At 35.1% G+C, this 26,101-nt stretch overlaps 1 protein-coding gene and 1 long non-coding RNA gene across 22 annotated transcripts in view; one reads left to right on the forward strand and one right to left on the reverse strand.

Moving 5' to 3' along the window:
- The window catches only part of LOC134233803 (ras GTPase-activating protein nGAP-like), a 61,655-nt gene that overhangs the window by 23,898 nt on the left and 11,656 nt on the right, over positions 1-26,101 (reverse strand). For 5 of the 21 annotated variants that reach the window (XM_062715833.1, XM_062715837.1, XM_062715839.1 and 2 more), the window contains 4 exons: positions 21,299-21,367; positions 12,253-12,321; positions 4,780-4,892; positions 3,130-3,245 (listed from right to left, as the gene is read on the reverse strand). In XM_062715833.1, the coding sequence (XP_062571817.1) occupies positions 3,130-3,245; positions 4,780-4,892; positions 12,253-12,321; positions 21,299-21,367 (367 nt within the window). Of the gene's footprint in view, positions 1-715; positions 745-889; positions 1,038-3,129; positions 3,246-4,085; positions 4,092-4,126; positions 4,134-4,453; positions 4,472-4,779; positions 4,893-6,912; positions 7,136-9,027; positions 9,049-9,310; positions 9,360-12,252; positions 12,322-19,689; positions 19,841-21,250; positions 21,269-21,298; positions 21,368-22,835; positions 24,287-26,101 lie in introns of those variants that run through there. The other 16 variants (XM_062715838.1, XM_062715835.1, XM_062715841.1 and 13 more) reach the window with 15 other exon arrangements.
- On the forward strand, positions 5,303-25,952 carry LOC134233807 (uncharacterized). The gene is made up of 3 exons (XR_009985069.1): positions 5,303-5,354; positions 24,865-25,022; positions 25,503-25,952. It is a non-coding gene; the product is annotated as an uncharacterized LOC134233807 (long non-coding RNA).

The following is a 26,101-nucleotide window of genomic DNA, read 5'->3' on the forward strand; positions in this document are numbered from 1 at the left end:
GTTAATCGAGTTTCCTTAAACTTTTACCATGCAGCATGTTGTAGAGAACAGAATTCATCAGCCAAGTGTGCTCAATATTTAATTATCTCTGAATAAATTAGTCAGAGTTCCCTCTCCAAATTGGGCAAGAACACCCCCCATCCCCCCTACACAACAGATACCACTGATTTAGGGATGTTTGTGTATTCACTCAAGATTTCAGGTTTACTCACTGTGCCTATTACAGAATCATCTAAATTCACATTACATCACTAACCCTGATGCACACATTGCATAATTTTCCAAAAGATGGGGGAGTTAATACAGTTTTTTCCCAGTATTAATCATATTTTCCTGATGCATTTTCAAGTCATGTCTAACATTAAAGTAATATCTTTCTTCTCATCAAAAATCTCCTGCCCCCTCCCCAATATATAAAGTTCCCCCTCCCTCCCATCAGATATCTCTTGCCCCCTCCCCAATATAGAAGATTCCCCCTCCCTCCCCATTTAAGACACGGCCATCCCTCTATTTATCGTATTTTCCCTCTATCTGCTGCTATGAGTCTAATCTTTTAGCATTTCCCTCCTAACCTCTGCCTATGCCCCTCACAGCCATAATTATAAGCAGTCTTGAGATTGTACACTGATAACTATAGCAGCATGTTTATAAGGCACATTGATTTCTTCCCTGCATTCTGGCGCTTCTTTTACAGTAATCAATGACATTCCAATACCATACATCCAACATGTTTCTATCTTTGTGAACTTCCAATGACTCCCAATCTCTGATTGTCTGTTGATCCCTCAATATTGTCCATTTCCTTATAGCTACAGATCAGCGATACATACTAATTCTGTACTAATACACAAACCACTCTCTGACAAGATACATGCTAGTGGTGACCTACCTTATGCGTGTCCTTTTGACCCATGGTCAGTGTCTCTAGTGAGTACTATTTAGGGAGGTGAAAACTACTCAGTCCCAGAGAGGCAACTCAGAAGAATAAAGCACTGAACTCAATCAATACAGCTATGAAAATAGATTGTAAAACACCTCCCCTCCATTTCTGAAAACTGGCTCAGTCCACCAGTTGGAATCAATTGAATGGTTCAGTCTATTACTGGCTATAGAGGGGTTGAAGGTATATTATTTTTTTCATTATCAGCACGCTAAGAGAAATTCCCACTAGCGGTTTCACACAGATTAACTTATTGGGAAGATTATAGGAAATAAGTGCTAAAAATTAACTTTAATTGTACTGGCCTTACAAAAGATAAACATATTAATACATTTTTTGTGTATTAATTTACATAATCCCCAATCCACTTATTCTGCATGCAACAATTGGAAACAACTCTGAATGGGGTTCATTTAAATGTATAGCATTTGGAGGAAAGGCAATGTAAACTATAATGGAGGACTCCTTTCCAATAATCAATATCGTTCTGTTGTAGCACCTGAATAATGTGTCATAATGCAGTGTAATCCTTAAACTGTTAAAAGTGAAAGTTGATGTTTATGTATTCACCCGAGCCCTCTCTTCATCAGAGTAACACAATTGATTGGACGATATAGGATGCTCAACAGCTTGTCAGAAAAAAAACTGGTACTTTCTTTTAACTTTCAGTAAAATGTCTATAATATTGGATTAAACATAAATATACTGTAACTGTAATCTATAATGAAGTATATATATGAAGTATATGATAAAATAGGACTGTCAGAGTAAATGATTATAACCCCTTCTATCAAACTAAAAAAGTCTTGAATTTCCTCCTTTATCTATTTCTCAGTTCATATTGACAATATAATAGCTTACAGTGCATATTACATAAATATCTTAGCTCATAATATGACACAACTCTAAAAATTTACTTGAAAAAAATGTACTTTAATGAAATAATTGTACTAGCGTGTTCCTCTCCTTCAGTTAGAACATATGTACTACCGCAGTTTGTATTCAATATTTATAACGTTTACGTCATGCCCTGATCGAGATGTAAGGTCACCTAGTCAGAGTTATGGCTGATTATGTTTTTTAGTTCACATTTTTAAATAAGAAGGATGTGAAAAAAAGTGTTCCTCCAAAACCACAAAAACAATCCATTTTACTGACCGAGTTCTGTTTTCTAACTCCATGAAGGATATAAACTCATAAAGTGCACTATTGAAACTGTCATAAGATATAGCAAATTTCTATAAAGTGATAAGGTATTTTATTTTGTCATTTCTGAGGTATATACATGTGTACTAACTGGCCTAATGGTTAAAGTTTTTTCACCAAACAAAAATAATCCATCACAGTATAAAAGTATCTAAACAGATCTAATATAAAAGCTATCTTATAATTAGCTTTGTGAATAATTAAGATCTTCATACTACATGTATTTCAGAATAATTTTGCTGTGCAAATTAGTTGATGCTGTGATTCACTCACACCAAACTGAACAAAAGATTTTAGTTAGTATCTGAGTCAAGGTCTTAAAGAATTCAGACAATTTTGGGAAAAAAAGACACTTTATAAAACAGGCATCCTTTCTTAGGCTTCTGTCTACCTAAGATTAATTGAGCACATCCCCTCATGACCTTTCTCAAAAGGACTTGAAGTGGCCCTTGAACCAAGGCCCGTAGCTATTGTGCCAGAAGTGAGGGTTCAATAGGGCGGAAACCCTAACTACCAGCAGAAGGTGGCAGGCAGACCTTTTGGAAGCACCCCATTTATTTATTGACAATTTCCATGCGAGTGGACAGTGGAATTTTAATCATTTTTTGCATCAATAAATTCCGGAGAAGCGTATCCTGACACAATAGCTGACTCATCGTATGACTAAAACAACGGGATCAGACAACGCACTCATCTCACTGTTAACGCTGCTTCATTTTAAATTCCTACACAGATCAACAATTGATCTTTTCCCTACTGCATCTAATATAAATTAGTGATGGCTGTTTGGACTTTCTGCCCGTCCATTTCAAAAGAATTTCTTTTAACATAAGAATGATTAATAATATGAAATTAGTTTGCTCATGTTAATTCACAACATCGACTGTGTATAGCACACAACATCAAAAGGGAGATAACTCCCACTGTAAGATCAGTCCTTTGACTATTGCTTGGTAAGGAGAAGTAACTGATGTATGACTTACGATTCCTGGCTGTCCAGTACGTGCGAGGCTGACCGCTTACGATTGTCCAGTTTGGTCACACTCTTTGTCCTCTTTAGGTTGCTAGACCGACTGAAGCCCTTCTTTATGAAGAAATTCTGAAGAATTCAAACACATAAACATGAATACACTGCATACTTTCCAGCAGGCTGATTCACTTATATTTTAAGTAAATAATTTTTTTAATCCATAGGATTTGTTCTTTTTTCAGTAGAAAATGACAGAGAGGGATTTCCTTGCATAGGAGTAAGATTGGGATGAATGTCAAAGTCAATATTTTGTCAGGTTATTAAGTTCAATTTTTTAAATGTATAGTTTTGCAACCAGTAGTAAAACTCATTTTCTTGTTTGTTATTTTGAGTTTGACAAGTTTTATTCTAAATCCTGATCCAAACCATTTTTATAAAATCTGCAAACTTTCTTTTAGATATTGTCTACAATATGGCAAATGCACAAGGCATATACCTAATTAACTTTCATGGTAATTTACCTACATTCAACTGACTCTTCCTCAATTTTTTCACAGTAAGAAGAAAAGCGATATTTTTTCTGATTTATTCAGTGTTGTCAACATTTTTAGATCATTATTAGACATCTAATGTGCTTTATTGACATGTTGGACGGGACAAAGTTTTTTTTTCCAGATCAGATACATGCACCTTTATTATTTTGTACAAAAAGGAAAATATAATAACTGTACCATTAATTTATTCTTAGCATTAGATGAGTACATTTTAAAAGAAAAGGGATGTGCATTGCCATTAATTCCAGATAAGATATCATGTACTCTAAGCACTGAAACACAGTACCATGAACTGCATCTGAACTTCATGCCAGTCTAATTTCATTAACTTGTCTCTGCTGTTGCTCTGATTGACATTAAGACAGTGTACTTACTGCTATTTAGGAGGGGGTAGATTTAGCGTTATGACACTTACCGCTATTTTGGAAAGGGTAGATTTAGCGTTATGACACTCACCGCTATTTTGGAGTGGGTAGATTTAGCGTTATGACACTCATCGCTATTTTGAAGGGTAAAGTTCGTGTAAAGACACTCACCACTATTTTGTAGGGGGGTGGAGTTAGAGTTATGACATCTACTGCTATTTTGCAGGGGGTGGAGTTAGAGTTATGACACCTAACGCTTATTTTGCAGGGGGTGGAGTTAGAATTTAGACACTTACTGCTATTTTGGAGTGGGTGGAGTTAGCGTTATAATACTTACCGCTATTTGGAGGGGGTGGAGTTAGTGTCATGATACTTACTGCTATTTTGGAGGGAGTAGAGTTAGCGTTATGATACTTACCGCTATTTTGGAGGGGGTGGAGTTAGACACTCACTGCTATTTTGGAAGGAGTGGAGTTAGTGTTAAGACACTCACCGCTATTTTGGAGGGGGTGGAGTTAGGACTCAGACACTTACTGCTATTTTGGAGGGGGTTGGAGTTAGCATTAAGATACTCACCGCTATTTTGGAGGGGTGGAGTTAGTGTCAAGACACTCACCACTATTTTGGAGGGGGCGGGGTTAGCGTTAAGATACTTACGTCTATATTGGAGGGGGTGGAGTTGGCGTTATGACACTCACCGCTATTTTGGACGGGTTAGAGTTAGTGTTCAGACAGTGTACGTACCGCTATTTTGGAGGGGGTGGAGTTGGCGTCCATAGCTTCCCCGCGGAGATCTAGTGAGGAGGACACCAGCGGTTCACTTCCCCTCCGATCCGACAACTTCTCATACGAGGAATCTGAACAACAAAAAAAGACATCAGTTTTCATAGTTCAAGATGGGAAGTTTTAAGTGGAATTGAGAGAAAATATTTGAAGATATACACTTATGAATGGTTGACAAAAATGACACTAACACCAAATCAGTATCCTTTAAAGTTTTACAGAACAATAAAATCCTGAGGAAAGTGTAAAGCTGTTGCACTAGATATTATAGCTTTTCATTTTTCAACCTTGAAGTTTTATGTCAATGTATACACACTTGAGGATATATCCCTACAGTTCAGTGCTTAATTCTCCAACATTATAAGCCTTTGTTATAAGACATCAGATGGGCTCCTTGATTCAATGGCAAACAGAAAATTTACTTACAAGTGTCTGGGTTTTTTTAATTTCTGTATGTCCCTCTAAAAATTAACTGAGAACATACTTTTTCACGGGGTCATAATTCTGCAGAATCACAATTCATGCTTAATCCACAGGTAAATAATAATTTGGTGGATTTCTTAGATTTTTACTATAAACCTAAAATGTATCTCAAGACTATGTTAAGAAAAATTTCCTTGGAAAATTTGTGATAGCATGCGTATATAATAGTGTAGATCAATGCAATGTGGAAAGAAGTACTTCTACATTAAGTATGGTAAAAATGACTATACCTTAACTTTAAGTTATTATTTTTTTTATGTGCTAGCTGGCATGGAGATTTTTAAGTATGTACAGTAAGTGCATGTGGTAATCAATTTAAAACACAATGACATCAGTTAAATTGCTTGTATGCGATGATGATGACATCAAGTCAGTAAGCTATAAAATAAAAGAATACTGCTACACATATGCAAATTCACATTCTTCACTACTGGGACATGTAAAAATGATCCTTTGTTAATAGACCAATTACAATTAGCATACATAGTAATTGACGAGGGCTAGGTAAAGCTAGGGGTCGTAGGACCGGGATGAGACGCTTTCTCCTGTGGTATGAGTCACATTAGGATCAATAGGACGGCAGATATTGGGCAGATATCAGAAAATAGTCCCACTTATCAGCTGGGAATGCCTGGTCTCCATTCAACAAAAAATTTCATGCATCAAAACACATTTAACAAACTAATATTATCAGTTTTTTCATTTTCCCTTTTTGGTCAGTTTTTTTGGTGCTAATTTGATTGTAAGTAAAGCTTATATACATGTAATTAAAAGATGCATTTATTTTCAAAGGCATTATGAAATCTAAAAATCAATACAAATGGAAATCAAGTAATGTCATGCACTAAAAATGAAACAATTGTTATATAACTATGAGGAATGTCATTAAAATCTATTCATTGCTAGAAATGCACCCACTTGTTGGGAGATGTTTTAAACACTTAAACTAAATTTCTTCCTTTGTCAAATACATAGAGAAAAAAGTTTATTTTGTGTGTTTCAGATTTCCCAATGATAATTTTAAAAGTGAAACTGCAATGGGTCAATGGGTATACATTTTAAGTACTAAAAGTACAGTACTTTATAATATTGCAATAAAGTTTTTAAAAAAAATGAATCCTCTCCCTGTTCTTCAGGAAGTCAAACAATCATTTTTAAAAATGTGTTTATATATGATAATATTTGTTTAATTAATATTTTGCATATTTATCATCATTTCCATTGACACCGTATATTATCATGAGAAATACACGAAACTTTTTAAAAATAAAATTTCTGGTAGATTTTACAGAATTATATATTGTACATGTCTATATACATATCACACTCTTTAAAAATAAATAGGATATGAGAGAACTATTATAAATGTAATTTGTAGTCCCAAGAATCTGTTGCATCTAAAAAATACAATTTGTTATGACTGAATTATAAATTTACATTTAGAATTTTTCTGAAAAAAAAAATTATGATTAAGGTTTTTAAAAAAAATGTATTTTCTGGTGGATTGACAACCCAACAAAAAAGAAATTAAAGCAGTTTAGAGAAATTCCATCCTACAAATATCACCACTTGTGAGATATTTAGCGAGTATAATTCAGTTGGTCAGCTTACCGGCGTAGCCCCTAAAGTTTCCCCCTCCCCCCTTCTCCTCTAGGGAGGGGACGCTACCCTCAGTGATCGTGTCCCGGGCTTCGTTCTCGTCAACACTATCTGGGCACACCTCCTCACTGTTAAACTTTTTATACTTTCTCCCAAAAAGTCTGATTTTTCGCTTTTTCTTGCCATCTTCAGAGTTGGCACAACAGCACAAGTATTCCATTTTTAAAATTTTGTCCGTTAATATTTTACACTCTTCCTTTTTATTAAGACAACCACAATCAGTCAATGCCGTTATTGACGGTGACCATCACCAACGATCATTGGTCTTGCATATTTGTCTCAGAGAATCGCTCGAGCAACCACTACAATCGGATGCCAGCAGATACTCAGTTAGTCCATAACTTGTTCCACTTAGTAGCAAATGTAGCACAATGCCAAATCATTGATCAAATGGAAAAATAAAATATCCACAGAAACGTGTGATTCACCAGGCCTCGTGTAAAGAAAATAACAAGATTATTTAGTGTTTGAGCAGTGCATACAAAAGAATGGGACGGTGATCAGAGAGCATTGCATCCATTCATCATCTTTAATCCATGATAAAAACATCCAACACAGCAATATACCCCGATTACGCTACCTTTTTATGACAAACCTCTTATCTAAGAGGTGCAGTGACCACGAATATAGAAAGTTTTGCCAATCAATTTATATAAATCACAATCCAAAATGACACAAGGGTTTTCCAAGTGTTCATATAAAAATATCTTTCTTAAAAAAAAAACTCTCTTCCCTCACAGTCAGGCTTTGTTTGTTTTCCTGTTGGGTCTATATCATTTAAACAGAAATGTCACCAGAAAATTTCATGTACTATACGAACACTGCCCTGAATCAGTTCAAATATCCCAATGTAAAACTTTTGTTACATCTCCACAGCTGATTGTATTTAAGGTAAAATGTTTACAGGTTTTCTCCGTGGAAGTAAACATTTCCTTGTAACATCATGTTGTGTATCATTCACACACTGATCAATACTAAGTACCCTCCGACTCCATGTTTCAGCGGTGTCATCCTCCTGTCACCCTCGGCCATTTCCTCCCTTGCTGGCCCGCTGAAGGAAAGTGTTACGCGACCTCCAGGATCCCGTTTATTTACTCATTTAGTCAGAGCTCCCCCTTGTTAATCCCAGTAATTATTTTGTGGTCTGATGTTCTGAGCAAGATGAAAGCCAAGTATTTACAAAATCGATGGAAAAAACAGAGATTGGGATCTTTTTGATGGTATTGAATTAAACCTATATTTTAAAAATGCACATCAAGAAGTTATAGATTAAAATAAGCATCAAAAGATGGAATACATGACAAAACACGGTAAACAATGTCTGAAAATGAACCTTTAATAAAGAGATGTAAACACTAAGGAAGATGAAGAGCATTTCCTATGGATCTACAACCAACTGTTGCTTCTATCATTTTCTATTGAGAGAAATGCTACTGTAATGTGAACTTGACCAAAGCTAAAAATGGAACTCAAAAGCTTTGAAGTTTTAATATTTTGAAAAGGTAGAGAGAAGGGGGTGAAGGGAGAGAGAGAGAAGGGGAGGATGAGTGAATCTGAAGAAAAATATGAATAACAGGGACAAATCTTTTTTGAAAAGATTTACATCTTATGATGTTCCCAAAGAATAAAATATAATGAAGAAAATGCAGGCATCAAAACAGTCAAACACACATACAGACAATTCAATAGTCTTGTTCATTATATAAACAAATCCTCAACACTGGACAAACTCTATCAGAAATATATCCAATTGAGTGGTTTTTTTCCCCCTTAGGACATGGGGACATGCACAACTGACAGGTAAACGTCATTGATTTCTGTTGATGACTTGCTGCCATTCATTCATAGTTACTGATGAGAGAGATTGAACTGCGCAGGAAATTCAAAACCCTAATCACAAAAGATGAGTCAAAATTGATTTTTAAATGGTTTAGACTTCACATAAGCCGGGGTGACTGGTCAAATTATCTGGCACTAACAGCTTAACTATCAATTAGAGAGTGTAGTGACCTTCTAAGTCTATGGGACCGATTCACAACATGCTTCATTCAAATGTGTAAGACGTACCTGAGAAATGAGTGATGTCACCTGGTAAAAATAAGCGGGTTCTTTATTAATTATTTGGTCAGGATAAAATTGCAGTATTTCAGTGATGTAACTAATATTCTAGTCATTGAAATGTCACTTAGAAAGATTCAATAGCTTCAGTTTCAAAAGGTAGTCATCTAACTATACAGATAAACTTTATTCTAATTAAGCCAATCACTTGGTTTTTTTTGTTTCTTTTTTTTTTTTTAAACAAACCATGGATTATAGAGGGTATGAAAATATTATACATTAAACCACCTACCCCATAGTTCCCTGAGAAACCGTATAATCCACATGACCGAGGATTGCGGTCAGTTAACGAAAACAGAGCTTCCCGTCTGAGCTAGGATATTTTTGTCCTGCGATATCACAACCAATTCATTACTCTCTGATCCTTAGAGGATGATACACAAATGATTCAGGGCGCTTCTCCTGATTGTCTTTGTTCTTCTCTCTTTCAGAGTTTACAATATTCTGTCATTCATTCACCTCACCTCAGCTGAACTGTGAAAATTGTGATGTTTCTTTTTTGGTTTGCATTAACTCTATGACTGTACACTATTTTCTCACTGTTTGATACGATCTAACTTATTTACATTTCTGAAACATAAATACTTTTTCACCCACTCAGTAAACAAAATGTCAATACACAAAAGAACAAAACTACAATGGAAATAATCTTGGTTAATTGGATTATTAACAAAGATTAACAAAGAAATCTTTTTAAATTGTTTACAAAAGGATTATTATACGTAGGCCCTTAACTCCTTTTCACCGTGTGTTTTTGCCAAACAGAAATCTGCACTGGGCCTTTAGTGCTTTACACCTATGACCCAGACTGACCGCTGGCCCAATGTAAGGTATTCCAGTGTCTGTGGACTACTTTTTGAGGGAGTTTTTTTTTTGTCTATGTACCTATCTGGTACAGAGATCTGGTATAGCTAGAGTGAATGTTGCTCTCATCCAGGCATGTAATTCCATGTTACTGAGGAGGGTCCTATCTCCATACAATCTCCTCTCTCCTCCGGGACAAGATCCCCACTTCAACAGGATTATCTCCCCTTGATTAGGGTCATCAACTGCCCGACACAGCAGGTAACAATGTGCTTTACCTTTTGTCCATGTATTGAATTTCTACAGAATTCCTACAATCTCTTAAGACTTTTCTGGAAGTTCAAATATGATGAATTCTCTAAGATCCTCAATAAGTAAGATAGGAAAGGACTAAGATTTATCTTCTGACATGAAAAGCAACTTCTCTTGGGATTTTTAGGTCCACAGCTTCCCACACAAAGTAAATCCTTTAACAGTACTTCTGTCCAAGGTGCTAAATGTCTTCTCATGCAATGTCAGTCTTCATTTACAAGTTTTTTAAAATCTCATTTTCTTTCTGCTTCTTACGGGTCACTTTTTCTTTCTATAATTGACACCTTTCTGACTTCTCTGGTTCAGACTTCTTTCCCCTGTGTATGTGGCACTAAAAACAAATTGTAGCCTATCTGGAGGAGGGGAGTGCCTGTAGCCAGCAGTGGCAGATGATGAATGGAAGACCCGATCAATCAGAAAGTATTACTTAGCCAATATCCAGGTGAAAAGTGCAGAAAACCCAAAGAGGCCCCCAGACAGGGGCCCCGGAGATAAAACACATACACATGTTGATGTATACATGGACACTGAGATTCAGGGAACAGATTAATCTTCTCCCTTGAGGTTACCTGAGGAAAGTATATTGATAAAAAGGAAAGTCTTATCTGGACCCCCTGGGAGTACCCATGCAGTGATGTGCAGACAGTTGCATCCAGATGTCCACTGATTAGAGCCTGTACCGAGAGTCTGTAACATCAAACAGGAGGTTCCTTCCGACCCCTTATTGTAGCTTTATCTATTTCACAGAAACCACAAACTTTATAGGTATTCAAACCCACTAATTTAAACAGCAGTTGGCCAAAAATTATCAAACAAGTTAAATAACCTGTCTACTGCCATGTTTAAAATCATCATAACTGTCTCAGATTAAAGTTTATGAGTTTTAGATGAAATGCAACAGGTACCCTGAGATGTAATATTCACAGTATTTCATCCACCCCTCAAATCTTGTATCCACCACCCATTCATTGTCATGACAAGCGCCGAGTTTCCTCTATCTCTTGGTTCAGTAGGTGATATATGGGGGAGTTAGGACGGACAGAACCTGTAAGTCCCTCTCCAGATGTGACCCAATACTAACACTATTTCATCCACCCCTCAGAATCTTGTATCCACCACCTTATTTATGGTCATGCTCTATCTCTTGGTGCAGTATGTGATATATGGGGGAGTTAGGACGGACAGAACCAGTCCCCCCCTCCAGATGTTTCCCGTCTGGTCGACAATGGATGACCATCTGCTTCTGTTTACATCTGCTCCCTCCAATCAACCCCCAGGCTGTGGCCTCCTTAACTCCGTAACTAATGGCTTCCCCACGCTTCCTCTGTCTTCAGTCATTTCCTTTCTCTTATTAACAACCAAATGATTTACCGTACAGTTCCGTCAGTCTCTGATTGATATATGTCTGTACTCCCTAACACTGAATGAAGAAACCTGAGATATAACCACTATGCCATTAATTAAATCATTACTTTGAAATGTTTCACTGTCTTATTTTTGATAATATACTGCCTGTATACCACACAGTAATTTTTCTTGCAAAGTTTTTATCTCAAAGTGAGATTCTTTACTCAGAAGATAACTTCCGCTCCTTTCACTTGCGCTAACGAACTAGAGGAATACAAGGTCACATTTCCTTGTCAACAATGCTAATTTACATTATTAGTTTATCTATCAAAGCTTCAAATTAAATGAAGAAATTGTAAATTATAACTGGCTAAAATTGACTTAAACAGCCCCTTCACTATAAAATAAATTAGGTATATTCTGTAAGCAATGAAGCTACATATGAAGATTATATGATGCTAGATACATGTACGTGTGTATATGTCATGTAGTATGCATCTGTTAATTGCATTCAATCAATTTACATGTTGGTCACATGTTTTAGTCTCATACTATATTGAAAATCATTAAAAATCTTGAATTATATTAATTAGTATGAAGAATGAAAGCATACAGTATTAGTGTGTACTGTAATCACGGTACATGTATTAGTTGTGTACTGCGGTGAGGGTATTAGTTTTGGGTTACACAGTGGTTACAGAGGATACCTACGTAAAAACCTGCGAAACATAGGTCTTCTTTTAGGAACAGATTCGGAGAATTCAGAATCATGAGTCAAGTCTACAAAGAAAGACACAGGTTAAAGTAAAGGAGTGAGTTAGTTAATAGGGAGACAAAAAGCAAGGGAGGACTAAACAGATACACCAAAAGCCAGGGAAGGCCCAAACAGAATTATACCAAAAGCTGAAAAAAAAATAAACACAGAGTTCTTTCCCTTTGGCTACTATCTACAGGAAAGCTGAAAATAAAATTAATAATCAACACTTGACTTACCTTTAGGGTTAGTCACGTATTGTATAATGACACGCATATTCTTTACACCAGTTATAATACATAAATAAAAGTCCTTTGTGTCAAACTTATGCTATAAACTTTGTGGTTGTATGAGATTTTGCCCAGACAAGCAAAATTGACAAAATTCATTAAAAACTCAAAGCCACAGGGTACAGATAGAAGTTGAAACAAGAATAGACAAAAAAGAGGAAAACTTAGGCAAGGATCGGATTTCGTTGCTAATTATTGACCATTATGTCACTGCCACACTTCACTGACGATGCTATGTTAATTACTTTCACTGATTTCTGATACGTCTAAGATTGTATTTCATTCCTTTTCAGACATATTTCACATTATCTTATTTAAAGTTTAATATATTAAATTTCTTACAATGCAAAATACTAGTCTGAGGACAATGCCAATTTGATTCCTTTCTTTTTATTTAAGTTAGTAAACACCATGTATATTGCATGATTTTTTGTTATCAAGACATTTAACTTTAATTAAAATTCTTCTTCCAGACTCTAAACTCTGACTCATGTTTATAGACTGCATGTGGTTCAAATCATGTGTATAAAATTACATCGTTGAGTGTTTGTAAACTTAAAATATTTATTAATTTTACATTTTCACCCATTTGTACACCTGAACTTGCAGGTGTTACCTATCTGCTTTGTGGACAATTAAACAAATGATCAAATGACTGGGAATTTCGGCTGCCCTTTTTTCACTCTGCTACTAGATTGATCTGAGATAATTATAAGCCTGAATTTCACTAATTTCTATTTTCCGCTCTTTCTCTCGTTACCCCCTGAAGCAGCTGGGGACCTCCCTTTCTTTTCATCCTACACACCTTCAAAGTCATTTCAGTAAAAATAATTATTCTATTTCCTTTTTCCTAAAAAAAAATACCCTATCACCACATCTGTGTTTAATTCTCATGGGTTAAAATGCTCACCTGCATCCAACCTTAATATAAACAAAGCTTATTGAGTCCAAATAGATTTACCACATACATATGTATAACGTGCAACTACGACCCCACTAAATTCATATCTGAAAGCAGATCTAGTTTATCCTGTTAGTATCATGGTTATATATCCAATCTTAATTCATATATTCCAGAAAAATAGTTTTGGAAGGAACAAACAGTAACTAGTAAAATAGTAATGGGAAGTTAGACAAAATGATAGTGCAGGAGTGTTAAAATGGTGCAGTATTCTGAAGGAACATATCTTCAATTGAGATACTAGTACACCGTTGTTATTGTGTCCATGTGCTTATAATTTTGACTCATGTTAACTTTACTTTATATTGAATGTCAGCTGAAGTACAATGACTGAAATGACAGGCCTGAATTATCACACAATCTGTTATCTTAAACTTTTAAATTTTAATTATAATCTCTGAAATATAATCTTTTTTAAATTCTGGTTTCATATTACTCCTTGATTTTCTTTGTCAACAGACATTAACAAAACTTGTGGTTACTAGCTTAGGTATAAATATATTTCATTATTCATAACAAAACATGAATTGATGAAGGTCATATACATGTATAAGCAACAAGGTCTAGATTAAACTGGCTGGGTTACAGATGCGACTACCTGTGACAAAATACAAACACCTCTGTCAAAAAAAACTTATTAAACTTTTAAACCCCATATTTATGTTCCCCAAACGAAGTTGGGGAACATATTGTTTTTACTCTGTTTCTTATTATTATTATTATTATTATTTTTCTTCTTCTTCCTGGAACTTTTTTGTCCGCGAATGATCTTGTAAACTGTTCGTCCGATGTAGGTAAAACCTTTTTAGGGTTAGTAGACATGTTATGTAGATTTGCGGAATCAAGGTCATTTTGCGCGCACGTGCTTGCAAGAGCGTGCACGTGCAACACGTGAAATGACCAATATAATAGATATAGCCACAACTGTTCTATTTTTAAATGAAATGCTTTGAAACTCATAATGTGAGGATATATTAGTAGTATAGACATGACGACATGGTGAAAATAGCAAGATCTCACGCGCATCCACGTGCACTTCGCTCTGATTGGCTGCAACTAAAGTCTCAATATCTTTCTTGTTTTTTGACGAAATCCTTTGAAATTTTGAACATAGCCATGCATTAGGATATCCTACAACATGAAATAAAGCAATTATCATGAAAACACGTGCATGCACGTGCGCTGCAATCTGATTGGCTAAAACTTTAAACAGCTATAACTCCCTTGGTTTTCAACCAAACAGGATGGGATTTGGAACATAGATAGATATAATGGACCTCACAAGTAGGTATGGACATCATGCACATGCATACACATGCGTGTACATGTGCTGCAATCTGATTGGCTGAAACTTTAAACAGCTATAACTCCCTTAGTTTTCACCCAAACGGGGTGGAATTTAGAACATAGATAGATGTAATGGACTTCTACAAGAAGATATGGTCACCATGCTCATATATGCACGTGCGTGCACGTCAAATGAGTTGAATAAAAAATACACTTGAATGAACGTATTTTTAATACTTTTGGATTAAATACTTTAATATTTATTTAAGACTCAAATGCATAGATTTTGTCCTATTTAAGGAAGCTTACAGGGAATATGGCACCAAAAGGGAGTTGGGGAGCGTTTGGGGAACATCTGTAACGGTCCCCGTTACAATTAGCACTAGTTTCATATTTGATCTTGTCAGAACACTTAAAACATAAGGAGTACATTGTAAATATGTCACAAATACTCAAGAGTACAGGAGGTGTGGTATTCTATACACGTCCCAAATACTGGTGTACAGAGTAGATACCTGTTACGTCCCAAATACTGGCAAAATCATAGTACATGTACCCTGATAGCCTAGATAATAAGTATCGTTGTTAAATCTTACCAAACCTTCCAGATATTAAACTACTGTTTACAAATATTTTATCCTCAGAAATCTTGGTCGGGTGATTTAGTTTGGGAAGTGCAGGAGATAATGCAGCTTACAGATTTACGTTACAATGTTTTTATTTACCTCCGGGTATAATGTCTCGCCATCACTGGAAGTCTTTGTTCAGATACCCGGATTTAAAACATTCCATCGGATCATACTGCACTTAAACCACCCCAAGATTTGGAAGACTTCAGAGGATACAATTGCACTTAGTTTGGATTTAATATAAAACCTCTAAAGCATTTCTAGCTAAGTTATAAAGTCCCTTTTTTGGACTTGTTAATCAAAGATGGGATATAGTGTTCTATGTCTGAATGCAACTTTGTCAAAATTTCTATGTCATACATCTAAACGTTGTCCCAATTGCTAGTTTAAATGTTAATGATCTAAGTTAATTGAAGATTTAAGGGTTCTTAACATTCTATAAAGCACACAGAAATACCCAATGCATATAACATAGTACATACTTCATCTGATATAAAAGTTTCATTACCTTTTCAATGTGTTGTTATTAAAAATCCAAAATTAATATACACATGACACATCAGGTATCATTCCATAAAGACAATGATTATCTCATATCTGTCCCTCCGATGGACTCCGATCACCTGGCATATATTTTAGCTGCGGAAATAACCAGTCGTGGGTGTTTGTTATTGGTACACGATTAGAACCGTTACGGTTCCTGCATGTTCCATTTCTACCCCAGGTACACGAGTTTGTCAATCTTAAATTACAAGGTAGGCAGAGCCGGGAGACATAATTCTTTGTAATACATAAATAGAAGTCAAGATTACATATACTGTTGATAGGGGCTTATCAGCGACCGTTAAACCGATATCCCAGGGCCTCATTGACAGTCATGCTACTTGCAATATATGAAAAATACATATTTTCTCCTTATTTTAGACCAAAAGTGAAAACTATAAATTTTCTTCCTATCTTCTGTCTCCTTTGGGAATTCCGTTATTAAATTGAGTCGAATTCAGACCAACAGGAAAATAGAATACCGTCATACACACTTAAAAAGATTAAAGACTGGTCTCTCAATCCTGCTTATCCCACTTAAATATCCCTAAAAGTCCCAACAGATCCTAATCGGGGATCAATGAATCAAATATCCCCAACAGTCAAATTCTTATAGAAATTCCAGCAATAATGACCACATTCTGATACCTTATGAGTTTCTCCAGTAAACAGTTTGTACATTACTTACCTTAATAGATCTAAACATCACTGGGTATATGTGGATAACAAAGCGTTTATCTACCTGTTGGGTTTGGCATTTCTACAACATGGTGGGAAATGTCTTATTAACAAGATGACCACACCGAACTCTTTTGACCAATAATGACTCAGGCTTTTGTCATTTAAACCTTTTGTTTCTCATATTTGTTAAGTAAAGATAAAAATTAAAATCTAAAGTGCTCTTTTCTTCAAAACATTTCTTTCTCGTTGACATATTCTTTGATCTTTCTAGACCTATACAAACTGTCTGTGACACACTGATATCATTGAACTCCACTAGAGTGATATTAACTCCTAGATAGTAAAAACCCTTTGTAGAATTTTTATCTTTAATTTCATTTCAAACTTTTTTCAAAGTTCCAAGGCACTGATATCTCATAATTACAAATAAAACTTTCATTTTCTATAATTCACTAGCTGTAGTCACCCCCTAGTATATTATACATTATAGACAATACAGGGGGGTTAGATTGTTAGAATACAATTAACTTGCCTTATTATTTCCCCTGATCCTTATCAGAACTAAGTACCCACTTCACAGCAGGAATGTCAACTTTTAAATGGTCTCAATGATTCAAAAAGCATTACAGAGAGTTTGAAGATATGGAATATTAATTTTCAGATGGAAACATGGCCCCGTGAGATCATGGTGACCAAAGAATGAGACAATGAGTGAGGGCCTTGTATAGAGCTAACTTATTAAACTTCTGGATTATCTAGCAAATAGTTCCAACACATGTTTATCTTCTGTATACTTTAGATAGTGTGAATTATATACAGTTCAAAACACTTACAATATTTAAATAATACCTTGGGCATTTTCTGCAAAAATTTCAACATTATTATTTTTTAATACAAACAAGATAGAATACAAGTCAACATGTCATAAGCTAAACCAGAACCCAGCATGATGGTAATTCATGTACAACATCTTTATCTCTGACAAATGATACTTTTTTGTCTGTCCACAACCTATGATACATGACTTTGTTGCAAAATATTGCAGCATTAGAGATTAAGATTCCATGTAACACATAATTGCAGGAATCTTCCTGGTTTTAGGGATAATTTGTCAACAGCAGCCTTAGCGGATGTAGGAGTAAATCACACCTCCACTGATGGAGAATCTCTGCTTACATCTGGTGTTGCATCAGAATCATTTATAATGGGGCCCTCAGCAGCTAGAACCTTTAAATCTCTGCATCTGCAACACTTCATCTGGGGAACTAATTTGTCAAAACCTGCATCTTGTTTCCTCTTACTCAGTGGACAAGAATTTAGTTGCATCAAATTTGCCCACATGCAAATCAATTAGCATGGATGCTAATTCAGAACAGTGACTAAAATTTAATTCTTTCCGTTGATCTATTATGAATGAAAACCAGAGGATTTATACCTGAATGATTTTTGTATATTTGAAAAATATTTAATCATATCTTGCCACAATATCTTTCATAAAACAATAGACCCACCACATTTACTGATATTTGTTCTTGGTCCCATTATAGGTAGATAAGAATTAAGTCTAGATATAAAAATTTTATGTTAGAGTACTGTATCCTGTTTTTTTTTGTATCGATCCAGAGCACTAACTTACCCCGTTGAGGGTATGTTAAGCACTTTGCTTTTCAATTTAAAATTTTAGCTTTGTCAACATTATTTGAAATATTTGACCACCCTAATTGAAGAAATTTGGTGTTGTCTAGCACTAAAATATTATTTCACCCACCCAGACTTCACAAGAGGGAAAATATTTACTTCTTATTGACCCCATAATTACGGTATATCACAGCGTTTTATTGGGTTAATCAAACACTCCCCCCTCACACCTGGGAGCAAACATTCAACATTCCAGGACAAGTCAATATGCAAGAATTACATTACTATCTCACCTACAAAAAGGAATAAAAAAGGTCCAAAGCATTATTTTGGAAATACATATTTTTTTGTACGGGGGGATTTTAATTCTAACAGCTATTTGAGATACCCAGATCTCGATGCACAACTTTTTAAGGATTTTTAGATGAAATCAGAACAATGTCATTAACCAATATTAATCATGAGTGTCTCTTTTAACAATATTTTTCTTTATGAAAATATACTTAATATGATGCTTTGTTCATAAGAAGCATCTTGCATGCTGAACAAAATTTCATCAAAAAATTGTCAAGATGCAAGTGAGGTGTTCAGATTTGATTGATGGATAGATAGCTCAGTTGGAAGAGCACCTAGTGACTGGAAATTCAGGAGCCTGGTTTGAATCACTATCTATTCTGTCATACTTTTCTCTCCTCCTTTTACATTTGATACCACTGACTACCCCTGAACTTTCAGGTGAAAGTCCTGCCAGGGGAAAAAGAACTTCGAGTGGTGTCTGGTAGTGGTGCCAAGGGCAAAGACCTTTAGGAAGGGAGGAATGTGGTGGTCAGACTGGTTTGATTGAAGGTGGACAGATAGCTCAGTCGGTCTTACACCTGACTGGAGATTCAGGGGCCTAGATTTGAATCCCACTTTGGTCTATCACATTTTTCTCCTTTCCTGTTATTCACGATATGTACTGTAAACCAACTATTATTCGCATCATATTTTATTCGGGATTCGACAGTTTAAAATCAATCCGCAATGATCAATCTGCAACTGAGTATACATTCTCTATATACTTTAGCAAAATGATTGGTTTGCAAAGATTAATATTTATGGGTTAAAGTAGATCGTGAAACTTGCGAATATTTCTCGCACATGAATAAAAGTCGGTTTACAATATCCCATGAACACAACAAATCCTCTTGTCTTGTCTGTTTACTTTTATCTGAACACATTTATTATACACTAATAATGAGTCACAAAATCTTACTGTCAATTGTCTTTATAAGGGAGAATTAGGCAAAAAGCCTTCAAATCACATTGGTTGCTGTGATATGTTTAACGGAACAAGTTCTGATTAATTTGTAAGAAAAGTCTTACCCTCATCACTGGCATTGGTCAAAAGGTCATAAGACCTGCAGCGTCTCTTCATAGGCATGCTGGCCTCTCAGATAGTAGTTCATAGAATGACTAGAGTAATAGAGTACTAGAGTACCGGAGAAACTGACCAAGAAGCAGTTTCCGTCAATAATCGTACCAGCAGATGTAACTACACCACTTCCTGCCTGTCATGTTGATATTGTCGTGTTTATTTCAGTCGGCAGGTCTAACAATCTGAGATTTTACTTTAACAAGTACCCTCTTAAAAAGAGTTTTCCTATTACTTCAAACACTCAGCACCAATATCATGATTGTACTGCACAGTTTGGTGATTAATTAAGAAGTGCTGTGGTTACTGCTCTTAAAACTGATAGTAACAGTGTAGTTTAGATGAGGTCTGAAGTAACGTGGCTTCACTCTACAAACAGGATATCTTATACTGCAGTTTGCTGATTGTGATACCATGTAAACAAGCAAACCTCATCTCATATATACCTCAAAAACTAAAAATAACCACTTATCAGGTGTATTTTACATCATATACATGTGAGGATCCAAAATCTTGTGTAAGAGGGGCACTATACTGTAGATCACTTAATTTTCGTGACACCTTATTTTCGTGAGATAGTCATTGACTTTTTATTAGCGAGACAAAATTTTCACGAATTATGGTCATTGCTCTATATAATCTTAAGGAATACTATTAAACGCGAGAATGAAATTTTCGCGAGCATATCGTCTCTCTCGGGAATAAATAGTGATTTACAGTATATAATGACAAGGGATCTCTGGGTTCTTTGAGGTCCCAGTCAGGTATGTGGGAGTCTGCATGAGCATCCCCCACCCCTCACACTCCTTTAAGCTTTTGAGAACAGGAAATGAGAAGACTTAACATTTTATTTGATAACTTCTGTTTTGGTATAGGCTTAAGTGCTGGGAGAAGCCATATCTGAATCTTGTACCTTGTACAATTGATGACAGACAAAACTTAGGTACTGCTTTAAATTCTTGTCTTGTTATAAAGTGAAAACATATAAAAGTCTTTATGATTCAAAAAAGGGTGGCCTTAATTCTGCAACAAATGCATTTCAAAATTCCAAATCCATAATTCTAACTGGGGCATAATGATAGAAACCCATACTCAATCTGCATTTGATTAAAGCCACAGGTCCAATATCCACTATCAAATTAAAGATGTGGGAGTGCAATTTTGAGAAAATTCTCTAGTTGTAAAGGTCAAAACTCAAAATTAAAATTAAAAGGTAACAAAATTTGATGAAAAGCTGGGTATATAACTTGGACAACCAATACCCCTAACTTGGGTCAGGGGGCTGGAGCTCATTAACATTTGTTGTTAGCCCACTTCGTATTAATATCAGCAATATACAACCAAAGGTCTTCAGGAAGGATAGAATGGCAATACATGCATTGGGATTGAATAAGTTTTGTTTTTTTTTTCTAGAGAGCAGGGAGAATTTCTACCTTCCCGAATAAAGCTTTAACTGTCATCTTTGTAAATTGTTTTTTTTTTATAGTTACAACTTGAATAAAGCACATCTACCTGGCATGCTCTCATTAACAGTGTACATTAAAGATAAGATTTACTTACCGGGCATGCTCTCGTTGAAGGTGTTGTCATGAATGGCATAGCGACTGAATTTATCAAGGGGACAGGACACTGAAATAATCAAAGTACCAATTAGATTCAAACCACTTGATTTCAAACAATTCCTGTACTATTTTCAGACAATTCTGCCTAATTAAAAAAAAATCTTTTATTTCAATTGTCATTTTTCACTGGAGCAAAATACCTTCTATCTAATCAAATCACAAGTAGTGTTTTGGATTTATGAAGAGATTATATACTGATGGCAAACAAAGTTCAAGATTATATATGCATTGTAAAGTAAGGAAAATGCTTTCATTGGAACAAAAATAACTTGGGTATATATAAAGATGAAATAATACATTTTAAAGATCTGAAGAATTTACAACTCTATTTTTTATTGTATTCTAACTTTAAAATTAATGGTTGAAGTACATTTGTCTGTCTTAAAAGTGATGAATAAAATATTCCCTTATATGCAACAGTTAATGGACACTTAATATTGAAAGCCAAAAAAATTAAATGAAATTAACAGATAAAGAGGACAAAGCTTAAAAAATACTCTGATTAATGTTTTTGCTGTGAATGTTGAATACTTGTGATAAATTTTTCCTGATCTGTAATTGTGCTAATGTGAAGTTGGCTGATAGAGACATGTTAATTGTTTTAACGTTCTCATCCATTTTCACATCTCTAATGCAATTTCTCGATGTCAGAAGTAAGACGTAGTGTTTATGGAGGGAGAAAATATAAAAATCCGGCCTGTTATGTAATCTGAAAGCCATACACAAACAAAAAGGCATTCAAATATAATTAACTTCCTTATCTACCAGGAAATTGGGGGTCTGTTCTAAATTACTAAACGACAATGAAACTATTCAATTTTCCTCATCCATAAAGATTATACCCTTTCATTCTTATTTGAAGCCTTGATTCATTTAGCATTTTTTTCAATAAATCTTCCAAAAAACACATGCTAAATGACAACTGTTAAGAGAGTTAGATACTTATTACTTGCTGAAGAAGCTAAGAACTTATGAAGTCAATGAGGATCCACACATCAAATGTTTCAATTAGAAGGCAAACGGGGGATAAACAAATGACTCATAGATTGGAAAATGGCAGTGTATTCTTAATCTATTCAAAAAAAAACAAAACAAAAAAAACAGTCAAAATAGTTGGTCAATATTTTGTGACCAGAATTCTGCAACACATGCGGTTTACAATGCACTCAATAATAAAACTTTAAAGTGCAACTTTGATGAAAATGTATTGAAATTTTTGCAATGTAAAGGTTCCTTTTACAAACTTCAGCATATCCTTTATCAAAAACTATTGACCACATATTGCATAACCAACTCCCAGACGTGTAAATTGATTCAGGTTTGAAAGTGTCTTGAATAAAATATAGAAGGTTCTTTTCATAACATTATTATTCTTTTGTGATTGCCAGCAATTAAGTCATCACCATCAAAAAGACAAGTTACAGATTCTTTATGTGATAAAGAGATTGAGAAATTTAAATCTCTAGCATACATACCCACTTCATGAGACTGTGTCAATCTATACTTCTTAGTACGGGTAAAAAACATTTTTACTGGTCCTAATATTTGTAGCAAAAATCCTTTGAAATCAATCCACATAACATGTCTTAAAAGATAGTAAATGACACAGGTACTTTGCGAGTCATTCTGGTTCCTTGTCCGGCATTGCGTCCACAGTTCTACAGAAACATGGAGTCAGTATTTACTCTTTGTGTTTCCCTTCTCACAGGTGTGCTAAGTTTCCTGTTGCAACAATAGCTTCCCAGTCCTGAGCAAATAATGGCAGAACAATTCAACGATTCCTCAGTAAAACAAGGAACCAACCTAAAAGAACCGGCTCCATACAAACAAACCTCTGTAGGACCGAGGTAAAAAGGATGCAACGAAAACTTGGAAAAACATCACATTTCAATGGCTGTTTGAGAGAGATACACTTATTCTGTTGGCAACATCTGTACATGTAGAAATGCCATTAGTTACCATAAATTCTGACATTCAGTAATATATTGGCATTTGGAACAGCCCACTTAAAACAAGAGAAAATGTCAAAATGCACAAATTTTAATTGTTGACAGCACAAGCATGTGTTGTCATGCACAACTAGCAGCATACTTCAAAAATTCTGAATGTTCTGTTTTAATCTCTCTAGTATGATTGTAAACAGCCTATTGCCTCTGCATGTATATGTATATTTTTTCCTTATTTTTGAAGTTTATCAATCTCATGCACACGCAAAGGCACTAAATCTACGCAAAGGCACTAAAAAGCCACGATCACTCGTAATGAAACTTATATCCCTGCTGTTAAGTAATCCTCATAATCTCACAATAAAAACCTAGTAAAAATGAACTCAGCAGAATCGTAAATAAACAAAAACTATGTCCAGTGCAAGGAAACGTTTAGATGGAAACACCGATAATACTGGTCTGAAAATTGATCTTTCTCAATCTTTAAACAATCTCAGAGAGGTTCTTTTGTTGAAATGGTTTCAGTATCACACAAATAAAACTTTTCAGGTGTTACAATCGATTGTGAAGAAACAAAACGACCAGAGAAAGTCCTTGTATAATAGACTGTTATTTTACCCTGAGACAGAATGAAGAGTTCGACCTTTTATTTCTGTCAGAATAATTTACCCCCGATTTATTATTCTACAGTCTGAAGAGAAATGGTGCATTTAAACAATTTGTTCTCTTGGATTTGAACTTAGATAAACTCAATTTACAAAAGAATCAAATTACACGACTTAAATGATTCATTCTCCGTTCGCTTTAAAAACAAAAATATCCACTCCTTGTTGTCTTATCTTTTATAATTCCATCACGAACAAAACGAGAGCATTTCCTCCAAACAAGGCATCCTAGAATGCACCATCAGCTTCAGTTTGATACGTATTGTTTTCCTGTCACAAAATATATATCAATATCTGATCCTAATATTCCACTCGGAATACACAGTTCAGCACATCTATCCAGGTATAAACTTCTTTGAATAAATCGGACACACATCAGCTGACTTAGAATAATTCTGTTCAGCCGTTAAACCTGACATCAAGGTTACAGAGAAATATCACCAATATATGTCACATCAGAAGTTCGTTGGTTTTTCTCGCTGCTCACTAATATTTCCCTACAAACCACTAACTTCCTTCTTCCCTCAGCTCTATGTAAAGATACCTGAGCCCCGCCCCACTTCTCTGTTTATAAAGAGACACTAGAAAGTCCTATTGTCAATTATATGTCTGCTGTGAAAACTGTCATTCAGTTGACCTATTTTGTTTCCCTGTCACACACTAATTTTACAAAGTCCCTCCACTGTCATGGTGTCTAGTGCATCACCTTACCGGTCCTAATTTGAAATCAATTTCCTGCTAATGACCCAAATCTACACACCTATCACAAAAAATTCTTTTACAGTCAGTGTTCATAAATTGCTTCAAGGAGTATTGGAATAAAAATAAATTTCACACCTAATTTGCACCAAATGTCTAATTACTAAAGGAAGGATGTGTTTTATTTTTTTCAGTGAGAGTATTGCCAGAAGCAACAAAAATAATCAAAAACCAGGCATACAGATGAGTGCAGATTCAAGCCAGCTGGGAAAGAAGCTTCATATAGCACCTTTCTGTAATTTCTCTCTCAGACTAAAACCTAAACAAGGACACTTGATTAACAAGAGATGCTGTGAGTGAGATCACAAAATTCTTTTCTTTGCAATTTTTAAGTGCCTTCATACAATTTTCTTAATTACGAGGCCTTAAACTTGCCTAAAGCTTAAGGGGCTTGTTTTTTTCAAATGACTCATCCTGATCTTCTGGTCATAAGTATAAAGTTTGAGTGAAATATGGACATACAATATTTCTCCATGAACTTTAAAACCTTGACCTTGAACTTATCACATGGTGTTGGGTCAAGGTAATAACATATCTTCAATTTCCAAATAATCTTTGTTTGAAGTTTCAATTTCATATACTTATCTATGAGAGAGTTATGAACTTGACACAAAATTTGTACTTTTTCTCTCTCTGTGACCTTGATTAATAAATTTGTCAAAATGACATTGGCTCAAGGTCATAACATATCTGGTTTAATATATGTGATCAGAAATTGTGAGTTAAGATATCTTTTGCATTTATTTTTTTTTTCCTCTGTCCATCTATTTAGAATTTAGCCAGGCCAGAGTCTGGACACCTTAGTATGGGCCCATCACTGTCCGGTGATCTGAGTGACAGGTTTATACCCCCCGCTGGACTCCACGTTGGTATACTGAGAGGGTCAGTGTTCTGTGGTTACCAGATTTACACCTCACACTGTCCTGAGACCATCAATCACACCACATAAACTTATTACACTGCAGTTCACACTATAAGCCTAGGCAAAATATTTTTCTTGGCTTTTTTATTGTTTTCTTTTGTAGTACATTAGCCAAACAGGAACAAATAAATAAGAAAATGAACAATACTAGTCCTTATAATTTAAAACACCTTCAATTTGCATTAGAAAGAAAATTAAACCACAATTTTCAAATGAAAAATATTTGTTATGCCCATTAATATAAATATTTCGAGTGTTTCCTCATAAAATATTTTTGCTAAGTGAATTGCAGAAAATACAATGTGTTATTGTCCTTCTCCCTGGAATTTTTTAGGCAACTCAGTTTTTTAATGCCCAAGAAATCCAAATCAATTAATTTTATTCCTGAAGTGTTTAACACAAACAACTTCTACTTGTATATTCATTAGGGACCCCACACATTAGAATTA

This window comes from Saccostrea cucullata, unplaced genomic scaffold (assembly GCF_032062105.1).
Source record: "Saccostrea cucullata isolate Sc308-1 unplaced genomic scaffold, CSIRO_AGI_Scuc_v1 ctg116, whole genome shotgun sequence".
NCBI lineage: Eukaryota > Metazoa > Mollusca > Bivalvia > Ostreida > Ostreidae > Saccostrea > Saccostrea cuccullata.